This window comes from Stigmatopora argus, chromosome 1 (assembly GCF_051989625.1).
Source record: "Stigmatopora argus isolate UIUO_Sarg chromosome 1, RoL_Sarg_1.0, whole genome shotgun sequence".
In the NCBI taxonomy this organism is placed as follows: Eukaryota; Metazoa; Chordata; class Actinopteri; order Syngnathiformes; family Syngnathidae; genus Stigmatopora; species Stigmatopora argus.
The window spans coordinates 19197889-19217551 of NC_135387.1; the positions used below are offsets into that span (position 1 = coordinate 19197889).

At 42.1% G+C, this 19663-nt stretch overlaps 2 protein-coding genes across 2 annotated transcripts; both read right to left on the reverse strand.

Moving 5' to 3' along the window:
• Positions 1 to 6100: 6100 nt before the first annotated feature.
• On the reverse strand, positions 6101 to 11365 carry rbm15 (RNA binding motif protein 15). The gene has a single exon (XM_077607093.1). The coding sequence runs from the start codon at positions 11188 to 11190 to the stop codon at positions 8626 to 8628; it is 2565 nt and encodes an 854-aa protein (XP_077463219.1). The 5' UTR covers positions 11191 to 11365; the 3' UTR covers positions 6101 to 8625.
• Positions 11366 to 13650: 2285 nt separating this feature from the next.
• On the reverse strand, positions 13651 to 19461 carry alx3 (ALX homeobox 3). Its single transcript, XM_077605843.1, has 4 exons — positions 19140 to 19461; positions 15874 to 16163; positions 15022 to 15147; positions 13651 to 14663 (listed from the first exon to the last, which is right to left on the reverse strand). The coding sequence occupies exons 1-4, from the start codon at positions 19459 to 19461 to the stop codon at positions 14325 to 14327; spliced, it is 1077 nt and encodes a 358-aa protein (XP_077461969.1). The 3' UTR covers positions 13651 to 14324.
• Positions 19462 to 19663: the final 202 nt, after the last annotated feature.

A 19663-nucleotide genomic window follows, 5' to 3' on the forward strand; every position in this document is an offset into this window, starting at 1 on the left:
AGAAAGCACCCCCCCTTGGCCGAAATTGGATCTACGTGACATTCTAGCTCACTTGTGTACATATATAAAGTATATATAGTGTGCGGCAGGTGTGCAAGGAGACATCTAGTTGCATGTTTGCTGGGAAGAAATGCAGTGGATTTTTCCAAAAAGATGGAAGGGATGGACACGTGGTGATGCCTACAAAAAAATCTGTCTCACTTGCAAAATACTAATGGAAATACTTCTTACTTGAAGAATCCAAAGGCTGTCTCACCCAATTACAAAAAACTGACATCCAGCACATTTTGGAGAGTAGCGAGCGACATATAGCCGACTTTTGCCTTGTTGAAAATAAGCTATGCAAAAACTTGCTTTTACCACAAGCACACGCCCTTAAAAAGCTGTTACGCTGGCAATGAAGCACTTTGGGGCCAAATTGGACTACGCTGCATGACTTTATACAAAGTGGATAAACACAATGGGCTCGCAAATGTGCATAGAAATATATATTTTACACACAGCCTTGCTTGTATATCCTGTTTAGCCACGAGCGGAAGAGGCTGTTCAAAAGGGTAGAGGGTTGTGAGGCACGTTCAAAGTAGCGTTGGCGTTGAAAAGTACTAAAATATAAGGCCAGCAAAACTCTTTTTTTTAATTATTAGAAATATTATTTTAAATTAACCTATTTTAAAGTGTGAGGAAAACTGCAGTAATTTATTCCTTTCCCCCTTTTTTAACATTCAAAATATGTCTCAGCCCATTAGGAGATTGCTAGTTCAATCCTCTTTCTATTTTTTGAATTTTTTTTGCAATTTTTTAAAACTGTGAATAAGCTAATTTGATCCCTTTAAAAAATGCAGGAAAAGATTCGAGTACAAATTGATTTTGTTTACATTATATATATTTTTTAATTTAAGGATTAAATTTAGCTATGTTTTAAGTTTTGAAATAAATGTAAAAGATCATAATTTTTAAACATTCAATTTGATCCATTTAACAGTTTTTGCCCTTCAGTTTTATTCTTTTCTTTAAATGTGAGATTGTATTTGAGAAATATTTTCCATTTAAAACTAGTTTAAAGGAGATTAATGATTTTTTTTAATTCCCTTAGAAATTCTTCAAATTGCTGTTTTGAAAATATATTTTCTTTTCTTTTTGAAAAAAAATATTTAAAGGGTTCATGTTCATCTATTTAGAAGCTTTAAAAAAAGACTGGGATTTTTTGTTTTGTTTTAATCTTTTTTTACGCTGAGAACCTTTTTTTTAAATTCAGGTTTAATTGTGGTTTAAATGACCCATTTAATCTTTGTTTTCAAATTGAGAATTTTTAAATAGAAAGTAAACTATGATTTGAAAACTGTATAAACTATAACCACTATAATTGCAATTGTAAGCTGCCTTAAAAAGGCTAACTGATAAGCATGCACAATGTATACTCCTTAAACTCACTACGAAAAACATGAAGCATTGCTCATGAGGCAGAGTGGCACGGTGCACAAGTGTTTAGCACATAGCCCTTACATTTCCGAGGTTGAACCTTGACCTCTGGGTACTCCAGCTTTGTCCCGCATTCCAAAAACATGCATTTTAGCTAAATTAGGCCCCTCTAAATTGTTTTTTTGGTGTGAATGTACTTAATCATTATGTGCCTTGCGATTGGCTGGCGACCAGTCCGGGGTGAATCCTGCCTTTCGCCTAAAGTCACATGGGATGGGCTTCATCTTACCCGTGACCCTATTGCCCATAAATGGTATAGAAAATAGATGGATGTACCGTAAATATCAGTGATTTTGACATTGACTGCCTTTGAAAGTGGAAGGGTGCCAGTGACTGTTCATTTTCTAGTGCAATTGACTATTCAAATCGATTGGACATCCATCACTGTCATCGGCAGGCAGAAAGTTAATAAGCGGAAGTTTAAAAAAAGTATCTCTTGGATTCAGTGACATGCGGTGAGGGTGATGTTTGATGAGGCACCGTCAGATTTACAAATAAATAAATAAAGATAATAGAGAATATAATGTAATAGTAAAAAAATGCTTTTAAAATGTTATCGTCTCGCCTTATAAATGAAGTCTAGGTCTCGCTATCGCCCCCTGATAATGTAGCAGGAGACATGCGTGCCCCACTCTGCAGCTGTAGTCAGCAGTTTAATGACGGCCAGCACAAGAATACATTACACAGTAATTGGGTTATTAAAAATCATATACAATTTCATATATTATATCCCATATTATATGCTATGTTGCCAGTGCATCCAATCGCATTAACTCCTTTTGTGCTCTATTGAGGACATTCAGAGCTTTCTAGTGACAGATTGGGGAATTTCAAAATAAATGTGATTGGACAACATATTTTTTTAGTCAGGAGGTTATAAATTAAATGTAATTAATATCGCTGGTGTGTATAATATGTCTATTTTTTAAAAAAAATCAATTTCCGTGAAGCCAGGTGAGGTTGTGGCTCACTGGCCTCCCCTGACTGCATGTCACTGTTTGGATTTGTTTTTACTCTTGATCAACTGTGGCCACGTCATCCTCCATCGAGCATTTTTTTAAAAGTGAAAAGCACAAAAATATGTCAATGCGCCCCAATCGGCGCCTTTTCCAACTTTTACAAGTTTTAGTCCTACTTCCCCCCCAAAAAATGGACTGGTCCCAACTTTGGGTTGAATAATTTGGTCACCTTTATCCTTTTATTATAAAATATCATTATAGCGTGTGGTCCCAATGCCTTCTTATGCTTTTTCGAGGACATTATTATTGATCTTTACAGAGATGCCATTCTGCAACATCAGCACCACTTGGCCTACCTCACACACACACACACGCACGATCGCAAACACACAACTACGCCTGATTCCGCACCTGGTTTGCTTCAATAAGTCATTGTGAGCAGGCTCTGCTTTATTGAGCTTGTTTTCTGCAATAACCGTCTTTGCCCGTTTTCACCCGTCACAAAGCGCTACGAGTTGATTTGAGGTCAAACCTTCTGCAACGCGTTTGTGATTATGTAATCTTGCAGGTTGTTTTTGTACTCTCCTTTTGCACCAATTTGCCTTAGCGGGTACACTCCAGCAGTTCCTGTGTCAGCCAAAGACATGTGAGAAAACTACTACTTACAAGCTTATTACTACATACTGGTCTCGGAATGAATATTCCGACACGTGTGAATCGGACTTTACGTTTTGCTATAATGCCCTCTTGCGGCGAATTAGGGCTTGTGCTGCAAGAATGTCAGTTCAATGAGGTTTTTTTTCTTCCCCCTCAAGTCATTTGCACAATGCTGCACTGAGCCCTCAAGCTTTTTTTTGTGATGATGTTGCAATCACCCAGCAATTACAATGCACAAAAGCCTACTCTCCCCTCCTCCCCCCCTCACGAGATGCGTTCAAGGGCCAAGCCACATTTTGTAGCGTCTTATGATGGTTTTGATTGGGGTTTACCATGATTTGTCGCCTACTGTTGTTGTTTTGCTTCACAGTTGAGTACAACTGTTTTATTCTGGTTAGCTGATTCAGAGTGTAGACAACTGTCTTAACAAATCATAGGTTTTTTTTTTTTAAATTGCGCACAAGCCAGGCGAAATAAAACTGACATGCGACTGTTCTTGTGTGGTTTATTCAGAAACAAATGAAATCAGAAGAGAGTTTGTATTAATTGAAGTTATTTTATTGATGTGTTATTCCAGATAGTACAAGCAGTAACTTAGACCTTTTCATTGTTTGTTCACAGAAAGCAGCATGGTACTTCTCGGTCACAAAAAATAAAATAAAAATAGAAAATAATTATTGTTGACTTGAAGTGAAAACAATGACAACTTGGGTTTGGGATCACACCGCAAAATATACCCAAGGTTGTTTTTTTTAACTTCCGTTTTGAGCGACCGTGATACATAATTGCATAGAGGAAATGGGGAAACTGGGGAACAAATTTGTAAATTTATCCAAATGTAATGGCTAGCATGCAGGCCAAATTCAGCTTTAAAGTGCGCTAGCCACTCTAATGACAACAGTGCCTCTGTTGCGGGTAACACAAATCAGTTAGCTAATGGCTTATTTCCCATGAATTAATGCAAATTAATGGTTTGGTTTAGTTACGACACAATTGATTTCAGCCAACTGGAAGTACAGCATCTCTGAAGACATAACGAAAAGGTCTTTACATTGTAGACAAAAGGAAGACAAAAAATCTTCACCTGTTCTTTTTACATTGGGAAGACATGAGAGGTTACTTACGGTAGCAAGGCAACGGGGGCGTGTCTAGTGGTCTGTAGACAAGGCGGCGCTTTCACGTGGAAGCATGGAAAAGGAAACAAACACGTTTCATGTTATTGCATGAGGGATGAAAGTTCAACATGCTCACTTTTGATTGATGTCCACTGTTGAAAATGTATCCACTTGTGATTTAGCTTTTGTTTGTTTTGCTAGAAAACGGCCTAAAATGTGGACTTTAGTATATTTTGAATATCAATGATGACAATACGGAGTGACAATCTTACTGTCCCACTTTTATATATAGATTTGACAACCGTGGTTCAAATAACCTTATGATTAGACTGAGGTCGTTTTTTTCTGGTCATCTATATTCGAGCATTTTTTTTGTTTTGCTTGTCAATCAAAATATATTTTAGCAGATGATACTGCAACCTCATTAATTCAATGTGAATATAAACTTCAGATCGTCACAATAAAGCATTGTGAGATATTTCCGGTTAGAATACTGTGAGAGACCATGAGATCGTCACAATGATTTAAGACCATAGCACAGGATACAAAAGCCTATTTACAAAAACAATTTGTATTTGTATTGCGTTGGTGACAGACCAGAACTGAGCTAACATCTTTAACATCAGCGCCTTGCCCAAGGGCACTTCGGCAGTGGGCAGTTGTCGCAGGACAATTTGAGATACCGTGTTCCACGGCCCCCCCGTCAAGTTTACCCATTTTGAAGACACAGATTACATCGTTGCGGTGCATAAACGCCTGGCAGAGAATGCTGAAAAAGTCCACAACACACTCACAGTTTAGATTTGAACTCTTATCTTTTGGCAAATCTCAGAAAGCTTCCTGACACTTGATCTACAGGTCATTTCGACCTAGACCTGATGTCAGTCTGTACAGCCAGATTGTAAATGTAGATAGCCTGCACTTCATTAATTAGCAAGAGTTGTAGGAACTCAATCAGGGTCCCTGCGACTCTGGTTGCGAGTGGCAAATAGTGATGTTGTGCTATGAAATCTATTTACACTGTGAGCGAGTTGACCCCGCAGGCCCAAGCGACCCAAGTGCAAGAAATTGAGCAAGGTATATCTCTCACTTTGTTTACTGTGGACAGCTCTGAAACCTATAAACAGAAAAGAAATTGTTATCTTGATTTTCTGCTGAGAAAAGGTCTGTACTTGTTGAAACTAGCAAGAATGCAATAAATCGTTGAATGTAACCTGTTTGGAGGTTTTAGTTTGCAGTCGTTCAATTCTGACCCAATTTAGCCCTTTTAGTCACTTATTGTTTCTTGAAGGCAGTGAAAACTGGTGAGAATGACACTTGAAATGTCAAGCTCACCTACAATTTATCGTTTTAAGGCCTCGTGACGAGTGGAATTGCAGAGATTGCGCACGTGTGGTGGGACCCGTTACCATGACAACCATTACATTTCATGACTTACCACAGCCGCCTGTGCTAGCGATACAGAGCCAGCAGGGCAGCATTGTCGTCTTCCTTCGTACTCACCCTGGCTGTCGAGAGGGGGGGACGGGACGGACGGCGTTAGTCTCCTCAAGATAGGCACCGTCTCCTTCACCTTTACCCGTGAATACAACTAAGATGGATGGCGCCGGGGGCGAGGGCCGTGTGCTTGAAGGGTTCCTTGGTGTGGATTCCTTCCAGTGGTGTAAGAAAAAGCAGCAGATGAGGAGGAGGAGGGGGATGAAGCTGGTCTTTGCAATGCAAACATTATTCCCACGGCGGAACATCATCCTCCCCAAACGAAACGACACAAAGCACCAACGATGCAGGCGGGCTTCGTGCGTCGCTATAGCAACTTAGGCTTCAACCCCGTGGAGTGCATGGGGCGAACTCCTGCCCGACGACTCCTCCGTGCACGCTGGAAGTAATTAACGCTGGGCAAACTCTATGCAAAATAGCAAAAGGTCTCCCTTTTCTTTTTCGCTCTCGCTCTTTCTCTCAGAATATTTTTCAACTTCCTGGGAAACACGACAATTTCCTGGTTTTCCTCAATTCACTTCCATCCAAGAAACGTGGAAGCGTTCTCCTTCAAATGAACAATTTATTGACGCACTTTTTGTGGGTATGTCAACAGCTCACGCTCCTTCTTCCCCCCGTGACATCAGCACGTACAAACTTTACACTGGAAGTCATCACATGATGCAGAGCTGGGATGTGCGGGCATGGGGGTGGGGGCTACACAAGTTAAACAGGTTGCGGTGGTCGTCATCGTAGTGTAGTCCTCATGCGCCAATACATTTCAAAGCAGGGTTGAATCCACACAAAGTACAATGGGTGTAAAAAGTCTACACACATTACTTCAATGCCTTTTTTTGTGGAATGAAAAAATAAGACCAGTCAAGCCATTTTCATCAAGAACTCAATGGTTGCCATTTCGACTAGGGGTTCAGGTCAAATAATTACAGCGTCTAGGGCAGTGAACGAAGCCATATTAAAATGGTTCTGATAAACTATAAACAACATTAAAAGTTTCCACGAGGATAGACTGATTTTTTTTTTTAAAGATTTCCGGCAATAAACGACATCAGTCGCTGTAAATGGCTGTGAATGAGTTAAAACTGACAGATGCGTGCCAACTAATTCACAGGAGTTTGAATGGGTTTAGTTATGAACACATCACGGGGTCACACATTTGGTAGTATACATAAACGGGGTGTGTAGACTTTTTATATCCATTGTACAAACCAGTTCAGTAAGTAGAGCTTAGCGTTATGGTGCAGATTTTCTTATAGAGTGAAATAAAATGACAAAGCACTACTTACTGATTGTTTCATGAACCCTTTTGGGGTTTCAGTCAAAATGTCAACAAAACATGAACTTTTTTTTATATACTCTTCTTCTGTCACATGGATTACACAACCAGTTGTATTAAACACGATTAAAATAAAATAACGCATGGAGTTAAAACAAATTAGTTTTTGCTGTTACTGTAAAAGAACAAGTATGACCATTCACATCTCATTAGAAAGCTTGTCTGCATTTACCAAAACGATACTGATTGGTATTACGGGTCATTAGTCTCCTCAACACATTCAATATTGTATTGTTAGATTTTATTAGTATTTTGGAATTTAGCTGTCATTTTGAAACCTTTAACAACCCATGTCAAATTGACCAGCAAATATTATTGATGTTCCAGAGAAACGAATGCACCAGAAGGATTATGGAAGCTAGATTTAAGTAAAACCTTAAATTTAGGGAAATCCAATTATTCATAAAATAGGAATATGTGGGTGACTTGTCATTAAAAAGATAAAATGTTCTACACAGTGCTATAAAAAAATTAAGAGGAAGCTAAAAAAATACACATTTGGCCATTAATTTTCTGCAAATTCACATTTTTTTGCTTACATATTTTCTACAAAAATTCTAGTTATTTGTTAGCTATGTCATCAGTGGTGGATAGAACATCAAATTGTTTTACTCAAATGAGTACATTGCAAAATTAGAAAAAAATATAATCACTGCTCTTGATTCTGCTCGTTCTCCATCGTACTAAAATGTGAAATACTTTAATTACAATACCATTGGATTAGCGTATGTTAGAGTGAATACTATAGCGTGTGTTGGTAAAAGCAGACTTTTCCATAAAAATTAAAGTTTGTATAATGCTTATGGCCTTCTTGTGTTGCTGCTGCCTAACATTGAGGAAAGAATCCTTGTCAATTCTCGAACGGGCTGAAGCTAAAATACCAGAAGCTCAACCATGTCAAAATTTTGCCACCTATCATCATCCTGCATTTGTCATTACGAGTAGATTAATTCTTCAACAAATCTTGGTTCGACAAAGAAAAACAAAAGAAAACAAATCAAAGGTGGCATTATGAAGAGAAGTGACATGAATGAATTTGTTGGATTATTGGACCGAATTCCCTTTTTTCCTCAACGGGATATAAAAAGTGAATATATGTGCACATTTTCACATTCGTCACTTCTTACACCCCACCCCGTATGGAGTAGAAGACACAATAATATGTACCGCACACTACAAGTCAGGATCACACAAAACCGTCCAGTTAATACTAAATTTCTACACACTTGTAGTTTCAGGGATGTTATTGTGTCTACTTCCCATATGGCCCCAATTAGCTTCCTCTCTGAGACATGGCATATTGTTTGTTTTTACATATCTTAATTATTCTGTTGGATTTTGTGTGGTCGAACAATCTCTGCACATTAAAAAAAATAAAAATAATCACATGCCCTTTTTGTTTGAGGCGGGAGATAGGAGTCGCCTGTGGTTTTAGTGGGTAACATGACAAGATACAACATCCAAGAACCATACTAGTGTAGCCCAAAATGCAAAACACAGCATGCAATGGTTACTGAAAGACAGAAGTTTGTTGTTGTTGATTTTTTTTTTTTGTAATACTTTCAGACTGGTTAGCTTGCTTGTTTTAAGATGCACCTCGAACCACAATCATGACCAGATAGTCTTCTTCGCTTTTGGCCAGAGCTTTGGCAGAGGAATCAAGGAACTGCTGGGAGAAATCACAGGGAGGGAAAGCATGGAGGACCCCCGCTGTGTCCTTATCCCGGCTCCCGCCCACGGGCAGAGCGATGACGCCCGCCGCCTGCTTTTGGTTGAGGTAGGACACCAGGTTGCGGAGCGGCCGCTGAGTGGAGACGGCCGAGTCGGACGATGCGTCCTCGCCGGCGCCGGGAACCGCCAGGAGGACGGCGTGGCCGCCGGGGCCCGCCGCCTTGATGCGCCGGGAAACCTCGTCCAGCTTGGGCTGGTCCAGGCGAAGCCGCTGGGTGATCTTCAGCTCGCACACCCGCTTGCCGGTGGTCCTGTCGGTGAGCAGCTCGCCGGCCACGCCGTGGTCCCCCTGCAGAAGGTGCATGTTGGCTGGGAAGTTGCTGTTCTTCAGCAGCAGCATGCCTTGCCAGGCCAGAGTCAGCTTGGCGCTCTCTGATTTGGACGCCTGCGCGCTTCGGGACGAGCCCTCGGAGCGGTCCCTCTTCGCTGTCCCTTTGCCACCCTCGCCGGCCTTTCGTTTACGCTCGCCGATCAGTGAAATGTTGCCGCCCGACGGGGCCTTGTCGCAGATGCTCCTGAGTCTCCGCTCCGTCCCGATTTGCTCCAGGCTGCCGTGGCGCTCACGCGCAGGGGACGGTCTGTCGCTCCGCAGGGGGCGCTCCGGGTCGCTGAATCGCCCGCCGTCTCGGCTACTGCCTCCGGGGCTGCCGTCCGGAGAGTTGCGCCGACGCCTAGCTGTCCTGTCGGGGCCGTCGGGCGAGTAGTCGGGGTGGCGCCTGTCGTCCACGAGTCGGCGCTTGCGCGCGGGCTCCCGCTCCAGAGACCAGGGCTCGCGCGCCCGCCGCTCACGGTCTAAGTGCTCCAGGGGTTCAAAGGGGGAAGCGCGCACCCGGTCTCGGAAAGCCGGCGGGTTGGGCCAGTCGGCGTCAGGGAAAAGTTCTCGGTCCCTGAAGTGAAGCGGCGGGGGACTGCGTTCTCGGCCCCTCAGAGATTCCTGCGCGTTGCGGTGGACGAACGACTCGGCCACCATGTCGAAGGTCGCCATGGGGAGGGGCTGCAAGAACTGCTGCTGGTAACGATGCTCCGTGTCAGCAAAGTCCACACGGAGTCTCCTCTCGGGCCCCCCGAGAGGGAATCCCCGCATGTGCGTGCACGCTGCCTGCGCCGCGTCCAGGCTTTCGTACTGAATGTAAGCCCAAGTGTCCCCCTTCCTGTAGTCTATAGTCCTGATGGTGCCGAAACGATCAAACTCTCTGGCCAGGGCGTTCAGGGGCACCCAGTGTCCCAGGCCGCCCACCCACAGGCGGGTGGTGGGCGTGGCTTTTCCGTAGCCAATCTTGATGGGTTTGCAGCCCACTATTTTCCCAGACATGCTGAGTTTGGCACGGTGAGCCATGTCCAGGTTCTCAAATTTTAAAAAGCCGTACGTGCTGGTCTGGTCCCTTACGGGCCTTTTGATGTCCACCTCGGTGATAACGCCAAACCTGTCAAAGGCTCTCCTCAGGTCGGCCTCGGTGACCCCCGTGTCCAAGTTGCCCAGAAACAAGGTCCGATTGGCTCTTTGGTCGTCCTCCGGCGATATCAAATCCTCTTCGCGGAAGGCGGCCCGCTCGGCGATGAAGGCCGGCCGGGCTCGAGCCTCGAACAGGGCGAACTCCCGGTCCCGCTCCAGTTCCCTGGGCAGGGGCGGCGGCGGGGGTGGGGGCAGCCGGCCCAGGGCCAGCTGCTGCAGGCGGTAGTCTCGGTACCCCCGGCCGGTGGGCGAAAGCGACCGCTGCAAATGTCTGTGGCTGGGGGCGGCGGCGTAGGGGTCGCGCTCGACGCGCTCCACTCGCTCGACGCGTTCGACACGCTCGACGCGCTCGACGGGCGAGCGGCTCTTGGAGCTGTTAATGTACACCGCCTCTATTTTCAGCGGCCTGTCGTAAAGAACGAGGCGGCCCCTGGCGTGCTTGGCCGCTCGGGCGTCCTCCGCTTTCCGGAAGTTGACGAAGGCAATCCTCTCGTCGTTGCTGCGGCTCAGCTTGACGCTCACGTCGCCGAATTTTTTGAATTCGTGAAAGAGGCCGTCCTCGACGTCCTCGTCGCTAAGTTGGTTCCCCAGGTCGCTGATTTTCAGGGTTTTGTACTCGCCCTCTGCCCCGAGAGCCGGGAGCCGCTGGTCCCCGCGCGACGTGCTCCTCACTCCGGCCAAATCCAGCGAGAGGCTCAGGCTGCTGTGGTTCTTGCTCGCCGAGCCGGCGGGCAGACAGTTGTGGTTATTTCCCAGGCGAGCGGGGCCGTCGAAGTCCCGGTCCCTTTTGTCCCCGAGGAGGCTCCTCCTGGTCGAGCCCCCGTCACTTTTGCCATTATTGTTGCTCCCGCTGGACAGGGACAGCGCGCCCATTTTCTTGCTGCTCGGATGGCATCCTCCCCGATCGCGAATGTCGTCCAAGGCCCGAGAGCGTTTTTTCAGCGGCGACCGCTCTTTACCTTTCATTTCGGTCCAAGCGGAGTCGACCCTGGGACGCCTGGCTCTTCTGCTGGCGACAATTCTGCAAGCGATCGCAGAATTTAGGCGAAAGCAATTCTTGTTAATCACTGGCCCTGCGGCAAAACAACGACGGGCGCCATTTTGTCCAGAGTTGACTCCTGTCCCGCCCCCCGAAAGCCTATTGGTTGCAAAAGTGGGCGGAAGACGTGAACGCGCCCGTCAATCAAATCAGACCCCCTCAAAAACTAAAGAAGGGAACATTTAATCAGCGTTTTATTTTCACTTCAACTCCGATTTATTAATCTTCTGAAAAGGGAGTAAAAGAAAACACGACGGTTCGGGTCGCAGTTTGTAAAACAACATGATCACTATACCAAATAGGGTTTGCATTAATCAATGAAACCTAAGTGTGTTCATTAAAAGCAATTAAATGAAGTTTGATGAATGCTTTTGTCATATCTTTTCTAAAACCAGTCCTCAAGTGTCTTTGTGCTTTTTGCGTCGCGTGGCTTGGCTTCTTTCTATCCCCTTTCTATTATGTCTAAAATGCCTGTATCTTTCCTGTATCTGCATTTTCACCCTCTTGCTACTGTGACAATGAAATTTCCCGAATACGGGATGAATAAAAGTTATCCAATCCAATCACAACACTGCAGGGAGATGCACTGCTACTTTGTTACCACACGATGGTAGTGTCCGAGCTGACACACTACTGCATGGATTCATCAAAAACTAATGTTACAAGACAAACAGACAGGACAACAGCAATTTCAGGAAAATTGGCCAATTTGAAGAGTAGAAACCCCCAGAATGAAAATTAATGATAAATAAATATAATTAAAAATATATTTACTAAACATGATTTATTGACAGTGCGAGGTGTCAGCAAATAAGTGACACAATACATTATAATTAAAATGTTGGATTCGTTCTACTGTTTTGGACAGTTACTCCAAAACTTTTTTTAGAGTAATTGTATGTTAATGTATCAGCTACAGCTTTACTTAGACAACACATTTGCCAATTAAACCCCCCCTCCCCCATGACCCGACTGTAATAAATTACCATTTATAGCCAGACATTTTTAGTCATGCAAAACTGCAAATTCACAAAGCAACTTCCTTTGGTTTCCAAAAAGTTACCCACCTACAGTAAGGGATATTATGCCTAGTATTTATTGCAATTTCAGGATTTCAAGATGGCTTTCCCCTGAATCCCATGTAAAAATAAATCTGACTCCAGCCACCATTTGCTCTTTCTGCAGCTTTTCTTTAGATGGCCATCTTCTTACCCCCACTGACAAGCCTTCTTATCTACTCCACTCAATCTGGGATTTAATCAGAAGGGTCTGAGAGGCCGTGTGGCCTAACATAGCTGCAGCTAAGAGCTGCTGTCCTCTACCCCAGCCGTGGCCTACAGACTGCAATTTGAAGCAGAGGGTGTGGAAGCGTTACTATTAGAAACACATGTTGGTGTTGATGTAAACGGGGAAAGTGGCAGCTAATGCACACTGCTATCATGGATGTGATCAATAATACCTAACCATGTTAAATGATGACGTAGTGTTGATATCAGAATCATCAGTTGTATACCTACCTGAGTATAGTTGCATGAAACTGTATGACTTTATTTCCAGCAATCTTCTATGACCATTTCATAGCACTTATTTGTATATAATCAGTGTTTGTCTGAACTCCTTTTCGTTGAGATGACGAGAACAAATTTCAGTTTTATTAAAATGATGATTTATTCCATCCAGGAAAAGGATATGCTTCCAGAGTGGCATACGGCGCCAAACTGTGACAATATTTCAGCCTCGAAATGATATTTGAAGAGTTTTTGTCAGTTAGGAAAAAGACAAAGGGGTCTTGCTTCGGTAAATGATAATAAAATACGCTTTGGTCACTGTATTGGTACGCATATTGCATTTATCTCTATATTTTTGTGACATGGCAACGTGTTACAGGTAGTAACGGGTGAGTTAGGTTACTAAACCTTCCATGCAATGTTGCCATTGGTACGATTTATTCATAATGTAGGGATCATAGCATATTTGGCTATCTATAGAAATAAACAATTTTCTTCTGGTATATTGATTACACTTAAGACAGACACAATAAGTTTTATGTTAAGACTGCATTAGATAAAAAACTAATGACCTATACTATAGGTCTCAAAATCCCTATTGTCCAGCTCTTGGGGAATTTCGGAATCTCAATTTATTGCAGGTTCCCTTTATCTTTTCTTTCTTCTCCATTTATCAAGACAGCCAATGTAGACAGACCAGACATTTTATTTTTGGCCATGCTATAATAGACAACAGACATCAAACAATGAATAATACAATTATTAAAAGTTTTGCTACAATGTTCCTTGGTCTCATTATGGTGATATCAACTGTTAAGAATTAGAAGAAGAATGTATTAGTGTTTCCTTTTTCTGGTCCAAGTGTCCCATGCTGAGCTTTGGCTTGTCGATTTTCCAATTGAGACATTTCCATGTTGGCTAATACAAATGTTAAGAATATTGCGTACATGTGGGCCTGTGTATACTATATACAATATAGCAAATGCAGCCTCTTTGCACTTCACCATTTGCAAATTTACCAAATCACAGTTTTTTAAAAACTCTGAAACCATGTCATCTAAAGCCTTGTTATCATATTTTAAGTTCTTTGTGCAATGCCCTCACATTGTGGTTAGCAACATGTGTTACCACTAGTAATACACATGTTCTTTCCGGTTCCCAAAAAAGAGAGAGAATCAAAATATGCATAACAGAGTAAAAAATATAAGGAAAAAAAGCACAGCAGGAAATTATCAACATTTTTTTGCAGGTTCAAAGTGGCAAGATTAGCGTCAGTGTTCTTCAATTTTGTTGGGTTTGTTTATTAATTCTTATAATCTATGTCCTTGTGAACCCAGTTTGAAATGGCTTCCAAGTGCTTTGGGTATAATACTGTAATATATTCATTGAACCTGGGATTGTCACCTAGTTCAGGGCTTTTTCCCGTTTAGCCCGTGTGACTATAACGGTCCACTGTCTACATACTACATGGCAGGAATGCAGTATGCTTTTGGCTCAGTTAATGCACACTTCGGGAGGATATGAGGGTGAAGAGTTGCAAAACGGCGGGGCGGTCATGTCGGCCATGAAAGAATGCTGGCCGGCTCTTTGGCTTTCATTCGCAGGGCCATTAGACCCGTCGGTTTGTAGTCGTTCTCCGGAGCCTCCATATTCGGAAAACTGTGAAAGGAGTAGAGACCGTTGATGGCCGGATGATGCGGCGGGTGGTGGTGGTGGTGGTGGTGGGTGTGACTGGGGGACGACGGAATGCCCATAAAACCCTGCAGGTTGCTGTGAGGGTGAGCGTATGCACCCATGCAGGAGGATGGTAAGGATTCTGCTCCGAGGACACAGCCGGGAGCTGATGCACCCCCGACAACTCCCGAAGCCCCTGGCCACAGATTACCTTGCATCTAACAAACACATATGCACCAAAAATTAAAAATGCGCACTAATTCTCATTTTTGGGTGATTTTTTTTTTCATGTACAGTTGTGCAACCACTGACATTGCCTGGCATTTAGTTGACCCTTGACAGGCTTTGTCTGTTTACATTGTAATCCTACGGAAAGTACTTTTATAGCGCATTTATCTATCGACATGTTTTGACTCAGCTAGTTGTGTGGGCTTTACATTAGCTCACACACACTCATGAACACACCAGTGGTACTAAAAACCAATGTTAGCATGGCCATTCTCAGAGATATTGTCTTTAAAAATACTAATGTAAAAAAATGTCAGCAGCAAATAAAACAAATGATTTGGGCGGCACCTGGTAGCTGTCGTGGCGGGGGAGGAGAGAAATATCGTAGGTAGTGGTGAAGTGGTTGCGGACCTCCTGGATCTTCCCGTAGCGTTCTCTTTTCCTCCACTTGGCTCTACGGTTCTGGAACCAAACCTATAAAGACAATCAATATTATATATATCAACTCATATCATATTTCCCATCTATTGTTTCCTTGTCATGCCAGTACTATACTGTTTATACATTTCAATTTGCACATTAAATTTAATTAAGCACATTTTTAAAGCAAATTTAAATTTTCCCTTCCTGTTACTCCTTTCTATATTCAATAGAACAGTGAGTTGTATTGTTTGACTTGCAGCAATCCTTTTTTTCCAGAGTAGAATTCTTTTTTAATGCATTTGAAGTAAAGCAAATAGCTTATTAATTCAATACTGTATGTCAGGATTTCCCAATTAAAACCTGCTTAAGAAATTCCTCTCATTATTTTGGATGTACATTTTATAACACTTGAAGAAAACAATGTTGCTATTTTTTTTACCGGCCATTTTGTTGGCTTTTTCTCTTTTTCTTAGAGACATACGTGTGATATTATATGTAGTGACCTAGCATCTACAGAAAGGCATTTGTGTAAAATGAAGAAAACTAATAGAATTGATTTATTATCTAATGATCTAATTATATCTACACAAACAACAACAACAAGCTTAATCACTATAGCTTTTGTAGCGTTTTAATCTTCTGTAATTCAGCTCGTTCCAAGTTTAAATTTGTTTTTAATAATACCATTGTCATCGATTTTCCTACATTTAGAAGGGAAGGAAACTATTCATACTGCAACAGAAGATCATATATGGTTTTCTCTAAATCACCACACACCTGGACTCTGGCCTCTGTGAGCTCGGTCCGCAGGGCTAGCTGCTCTCGAGCGTATACGTCCGGGTAGTGCGTTTTCTGGAAGACTTTCTCTAGCTCCTCCAGCTGGAAGGTGCTGAAAGTGGTGCGATTTCGCCGCTTCTTGTTCTTGCCCGACAGATCGATGGAGTCGGCGATGGAGTCAGCGACGGAGTCGCCGCCCGACAAACCGCTGCTTGCATCTTTCAGTTTGCCGAAGCAGTCGGCTCCCATTCCAGAGTAGCCCAGGCTTTTGAGAGCTTCTTTTTCTCGAACTCAGGTGTGAAAAAAACAAAAAAACAAGTGAACATTTTGAAACGTGGCATAACGGTGGACATCAGAATGAGAGTAAGACATTTGATCTATTGGTGGTCTTTTATCGGGGACTAGGAGCATCAAAGAAATCTCAAGTAAATCAAACATACCCCAATAATGTTTAGTTTCTGATGTTAATATAGTTAAAAATTTAGATATATCTCAAACTATGGCACAAAAACATTGTCTACATATTACAGATGCATCAAAATAATGTTTTCTTTTTTCGGTATGTATTTTATATATGTACATAGCCCAAGCAGAGAAAGAAAAGAACACACTGTTTCATCTGAAAAGTAGGACGCCAACAAGTAAAAATATTATGCTTTACCCTGATGTTTCTTTAGATTCTAGCCTCGTCGTGACTGCTTGGGAATTTAGCAAAGTGGTCCACATGCAGGGGGCAACCCACCTTTTGAATTATTGGAAAAATCATTTAATCGCTGCTAAGAAGCAAACAACATGAGTGGAAACTTAGTGGCAAAGACAAAGACTCCAATTTGTGCATCGAATAATCCAACATTTCACCAAATTTAAAAAGGTAATACATGTGCTTCCAAGCCACAAATATTTTGCATGTCACCTTTCCCAACCTGTACAATATACATGTGTAAAGGGTTTGAGAGGGGGGAGGCCTTGGACAACAGCCATGGAGTTTGAGAGCTTAAAATGGTGTGAAATTGACAAACATACATACATATTTTAACCTGTCCTGCATGGTGAATATTTTAAATCATCAACTATTACTATGTGTCTGTGTGGACAAAAAGAAAAAAAACCTCCTCCATATGAAGCAGTTATTGGTCTAAATATGTCCAGTCTGTCTGTCGGATTCCATGTACGGTAATGCTTGGGGAACGACACTTTCCAAAATAGTTTGCTATCATAAAACAAATCCTGGAAAGAAAAACGAAACACCGAAACATGTGTTGTGTACTAGTATTATCGCTTATTCTATATACGAAATAGGGGCTGGGGTAGGAGGAAGTATGTTGGGAGTTTATTTTCAGGTCATATCTTGAAAATCAATCTTGTATTTTTGCTATAGGGTCCAATCCATGATACGTTGTGTGATTTCCTGAGTCACCACATGAAACCGCTTTTGAATTTCATTTCTCCAAGTTGCAAACTAAAACTCCTCTGCAGGCTCTCATTGACTCACGCTCGTCTCCCAATTAAATTTGGCAGTAAACTTCCTTTCCAACCATACAATAAAAAATATCTGTTTTGGGGGGGTGCAATAACAATAATTGGGCAAATCTTTACTCTACTGTACGTCATTAAAAGTGTGTATTTCTTTTTAAATAATTTGCCCAGTCACGGTGTATAGTACCACAATTTTCTTTGTTGGAAATTTTTATTCAATAATTATTCTGTGGTCTGTTGGATACTATGAACTATGCTAATATAGGTAGTTTTTGGTTAAAATATTAAGCCTGGGATGCCTCTAACAAAACAATTTTGGAAAATTAGGTTTATATATATTTTTTGAGAACGACTCTAAATGTACTTTTTGTCAAAGTGGCTTGTGGCAGCAGACAAATTCCTTGAGTCTTCATTATGTACATTTGGACAGTGTAACCTTAATTTTCATATACATGTTATTGTTAACTCATAGAACTTTAGGATAGATGAAAATGGCAACTAATAACAATACTCTTCATGAGACCTAAAAACAATCTCTTGGTGCTTTTTCCTGCAAGGTGAGGAATTGATGTGCAAGGCAACCTGGACAACCTATTTGCGGGTTAAATGAAGATCACTCCTTGGATCTAAAGTTTTCATAATAAATCACTTATTTTCCAATATGTAAATAGGCAAACACCCCCGTCTTCTTAATAGAATGCGATAACCTCAAAAAGTCAGTTAACACGATCAAACGCATGAGGGAATTTACAAGTTTTCTTTAAATATAATAAACCTGTCGTGCATTACTTGACAGTAGCAAAACCACCAAGAATTGAGAGCATAATATTCTCAGGCCACAAACATCCGAGGAAATCTTATGGAATTATCACTAGAACTACGCACACATGATGACAAATTTTCATGTTATAGTGAGTGCGTATATTGAGAAACAAACAAACAAACAAAAAATAAAATAAACGCACCAAATATGGATGTGTGACTACTAATTTGAAGGATTTTATTCAAATTAGACATAAAACTATGAAGCAAATGTACATGTCTTTAGTCAATAATTATGCTTTTTAGTTGTTTGGGCAGTGTGGGGCTGTTTACTAAATTTGCAAGAGATACATTTTCTTTAATTGCACTCACTGTAAGGCCTGACTGGAAAAATCTTAGTAGCATTAGTAGAATTAAGTTTTAATATGAGGAATATTAAGTCTTATTTATATTGGAAAAGTTTTTTCCTTATTGGACATTTTCTTGTTGTTTTAAACTCGTATTGCGGTACACGATTCATTAAGGAGAAAAAAGACGCGCAAATGAATTTGAAGTTTCTATTGTGTTGTAAAATAGCAATTATACAGTATTCTATGACAGCACATTTGTACGTGGGAATATCTGTAAATGAAGGATAAAACAGATCAATAAATTCATCAAGTCAGTTTGTAAGTTTTGGAGGAAATGTCCAATTATGTGTCATATTTAATTTACATGCTTTTAATTGGTTTGACTTAGTTGTCTGTTTCCACTCGGTTTGAGTTTAACGAAGACCATTTACATCTTGGTTGGGATTACTAATTTATATTTAATTGCTTTGATTGTAAGGGAAATGCCATTGTTAATATGCATTTATTTATGACAACTTTCATGCCCGCAGTCACCTTGTTCCTAGCTCAGAATTTAGAACTTGCATTAATTGATGGAAACTTTATTTCCATAATAAATTTCGGAACTGACCTCCCATTGCCTAGAAATGGCATACATTTGCTTTTTTTTCGATGAAAAAGAAACTGAATCCAACTTACTTTCCTCATAATAGGGCGTTTTTCCACTTATAACGCCGGCCTTGTGCTCCTGGTTCAAAGTCTCCAAAAGTCTGCTGTGTTTTCCGGACGGCGAAACCGGCGGATTGGGCGAGAAGTCCCCGAAGTTGCGATGCAGTGCGACGGCCGCGTAGCCGTCCACGCTGCCGCCGCGCACCGGAGCACCAAGACGGTGCGCGGAGCCGGCTTTGCGCAGCTCGTCGCACGGCAGGAAGGAGCCCGGCGACGGCGTGCTACTCGCGGCCGAGGCGCCAGAGGCCGGCGGCGTCCGCCGGAAAGACAAACACGGCTCGGTCTCCATCATCCGCGCAACGACTGGCCGCCCGCTAGCTCGGAGGCTGAGGACGCCTCAACGTCTGCGTCATTTTTTCTTTTTTTTCACCCTTCCAAACTTTGACTGAGTGAATGAGTGGGTGGGATTTAAGTGATCACACACTAAAAGCCCCCAACTCTGCCTGGGTGACTGTATGTAGTATGTATGTATGTATGTGCACGTGTGTGTGTTG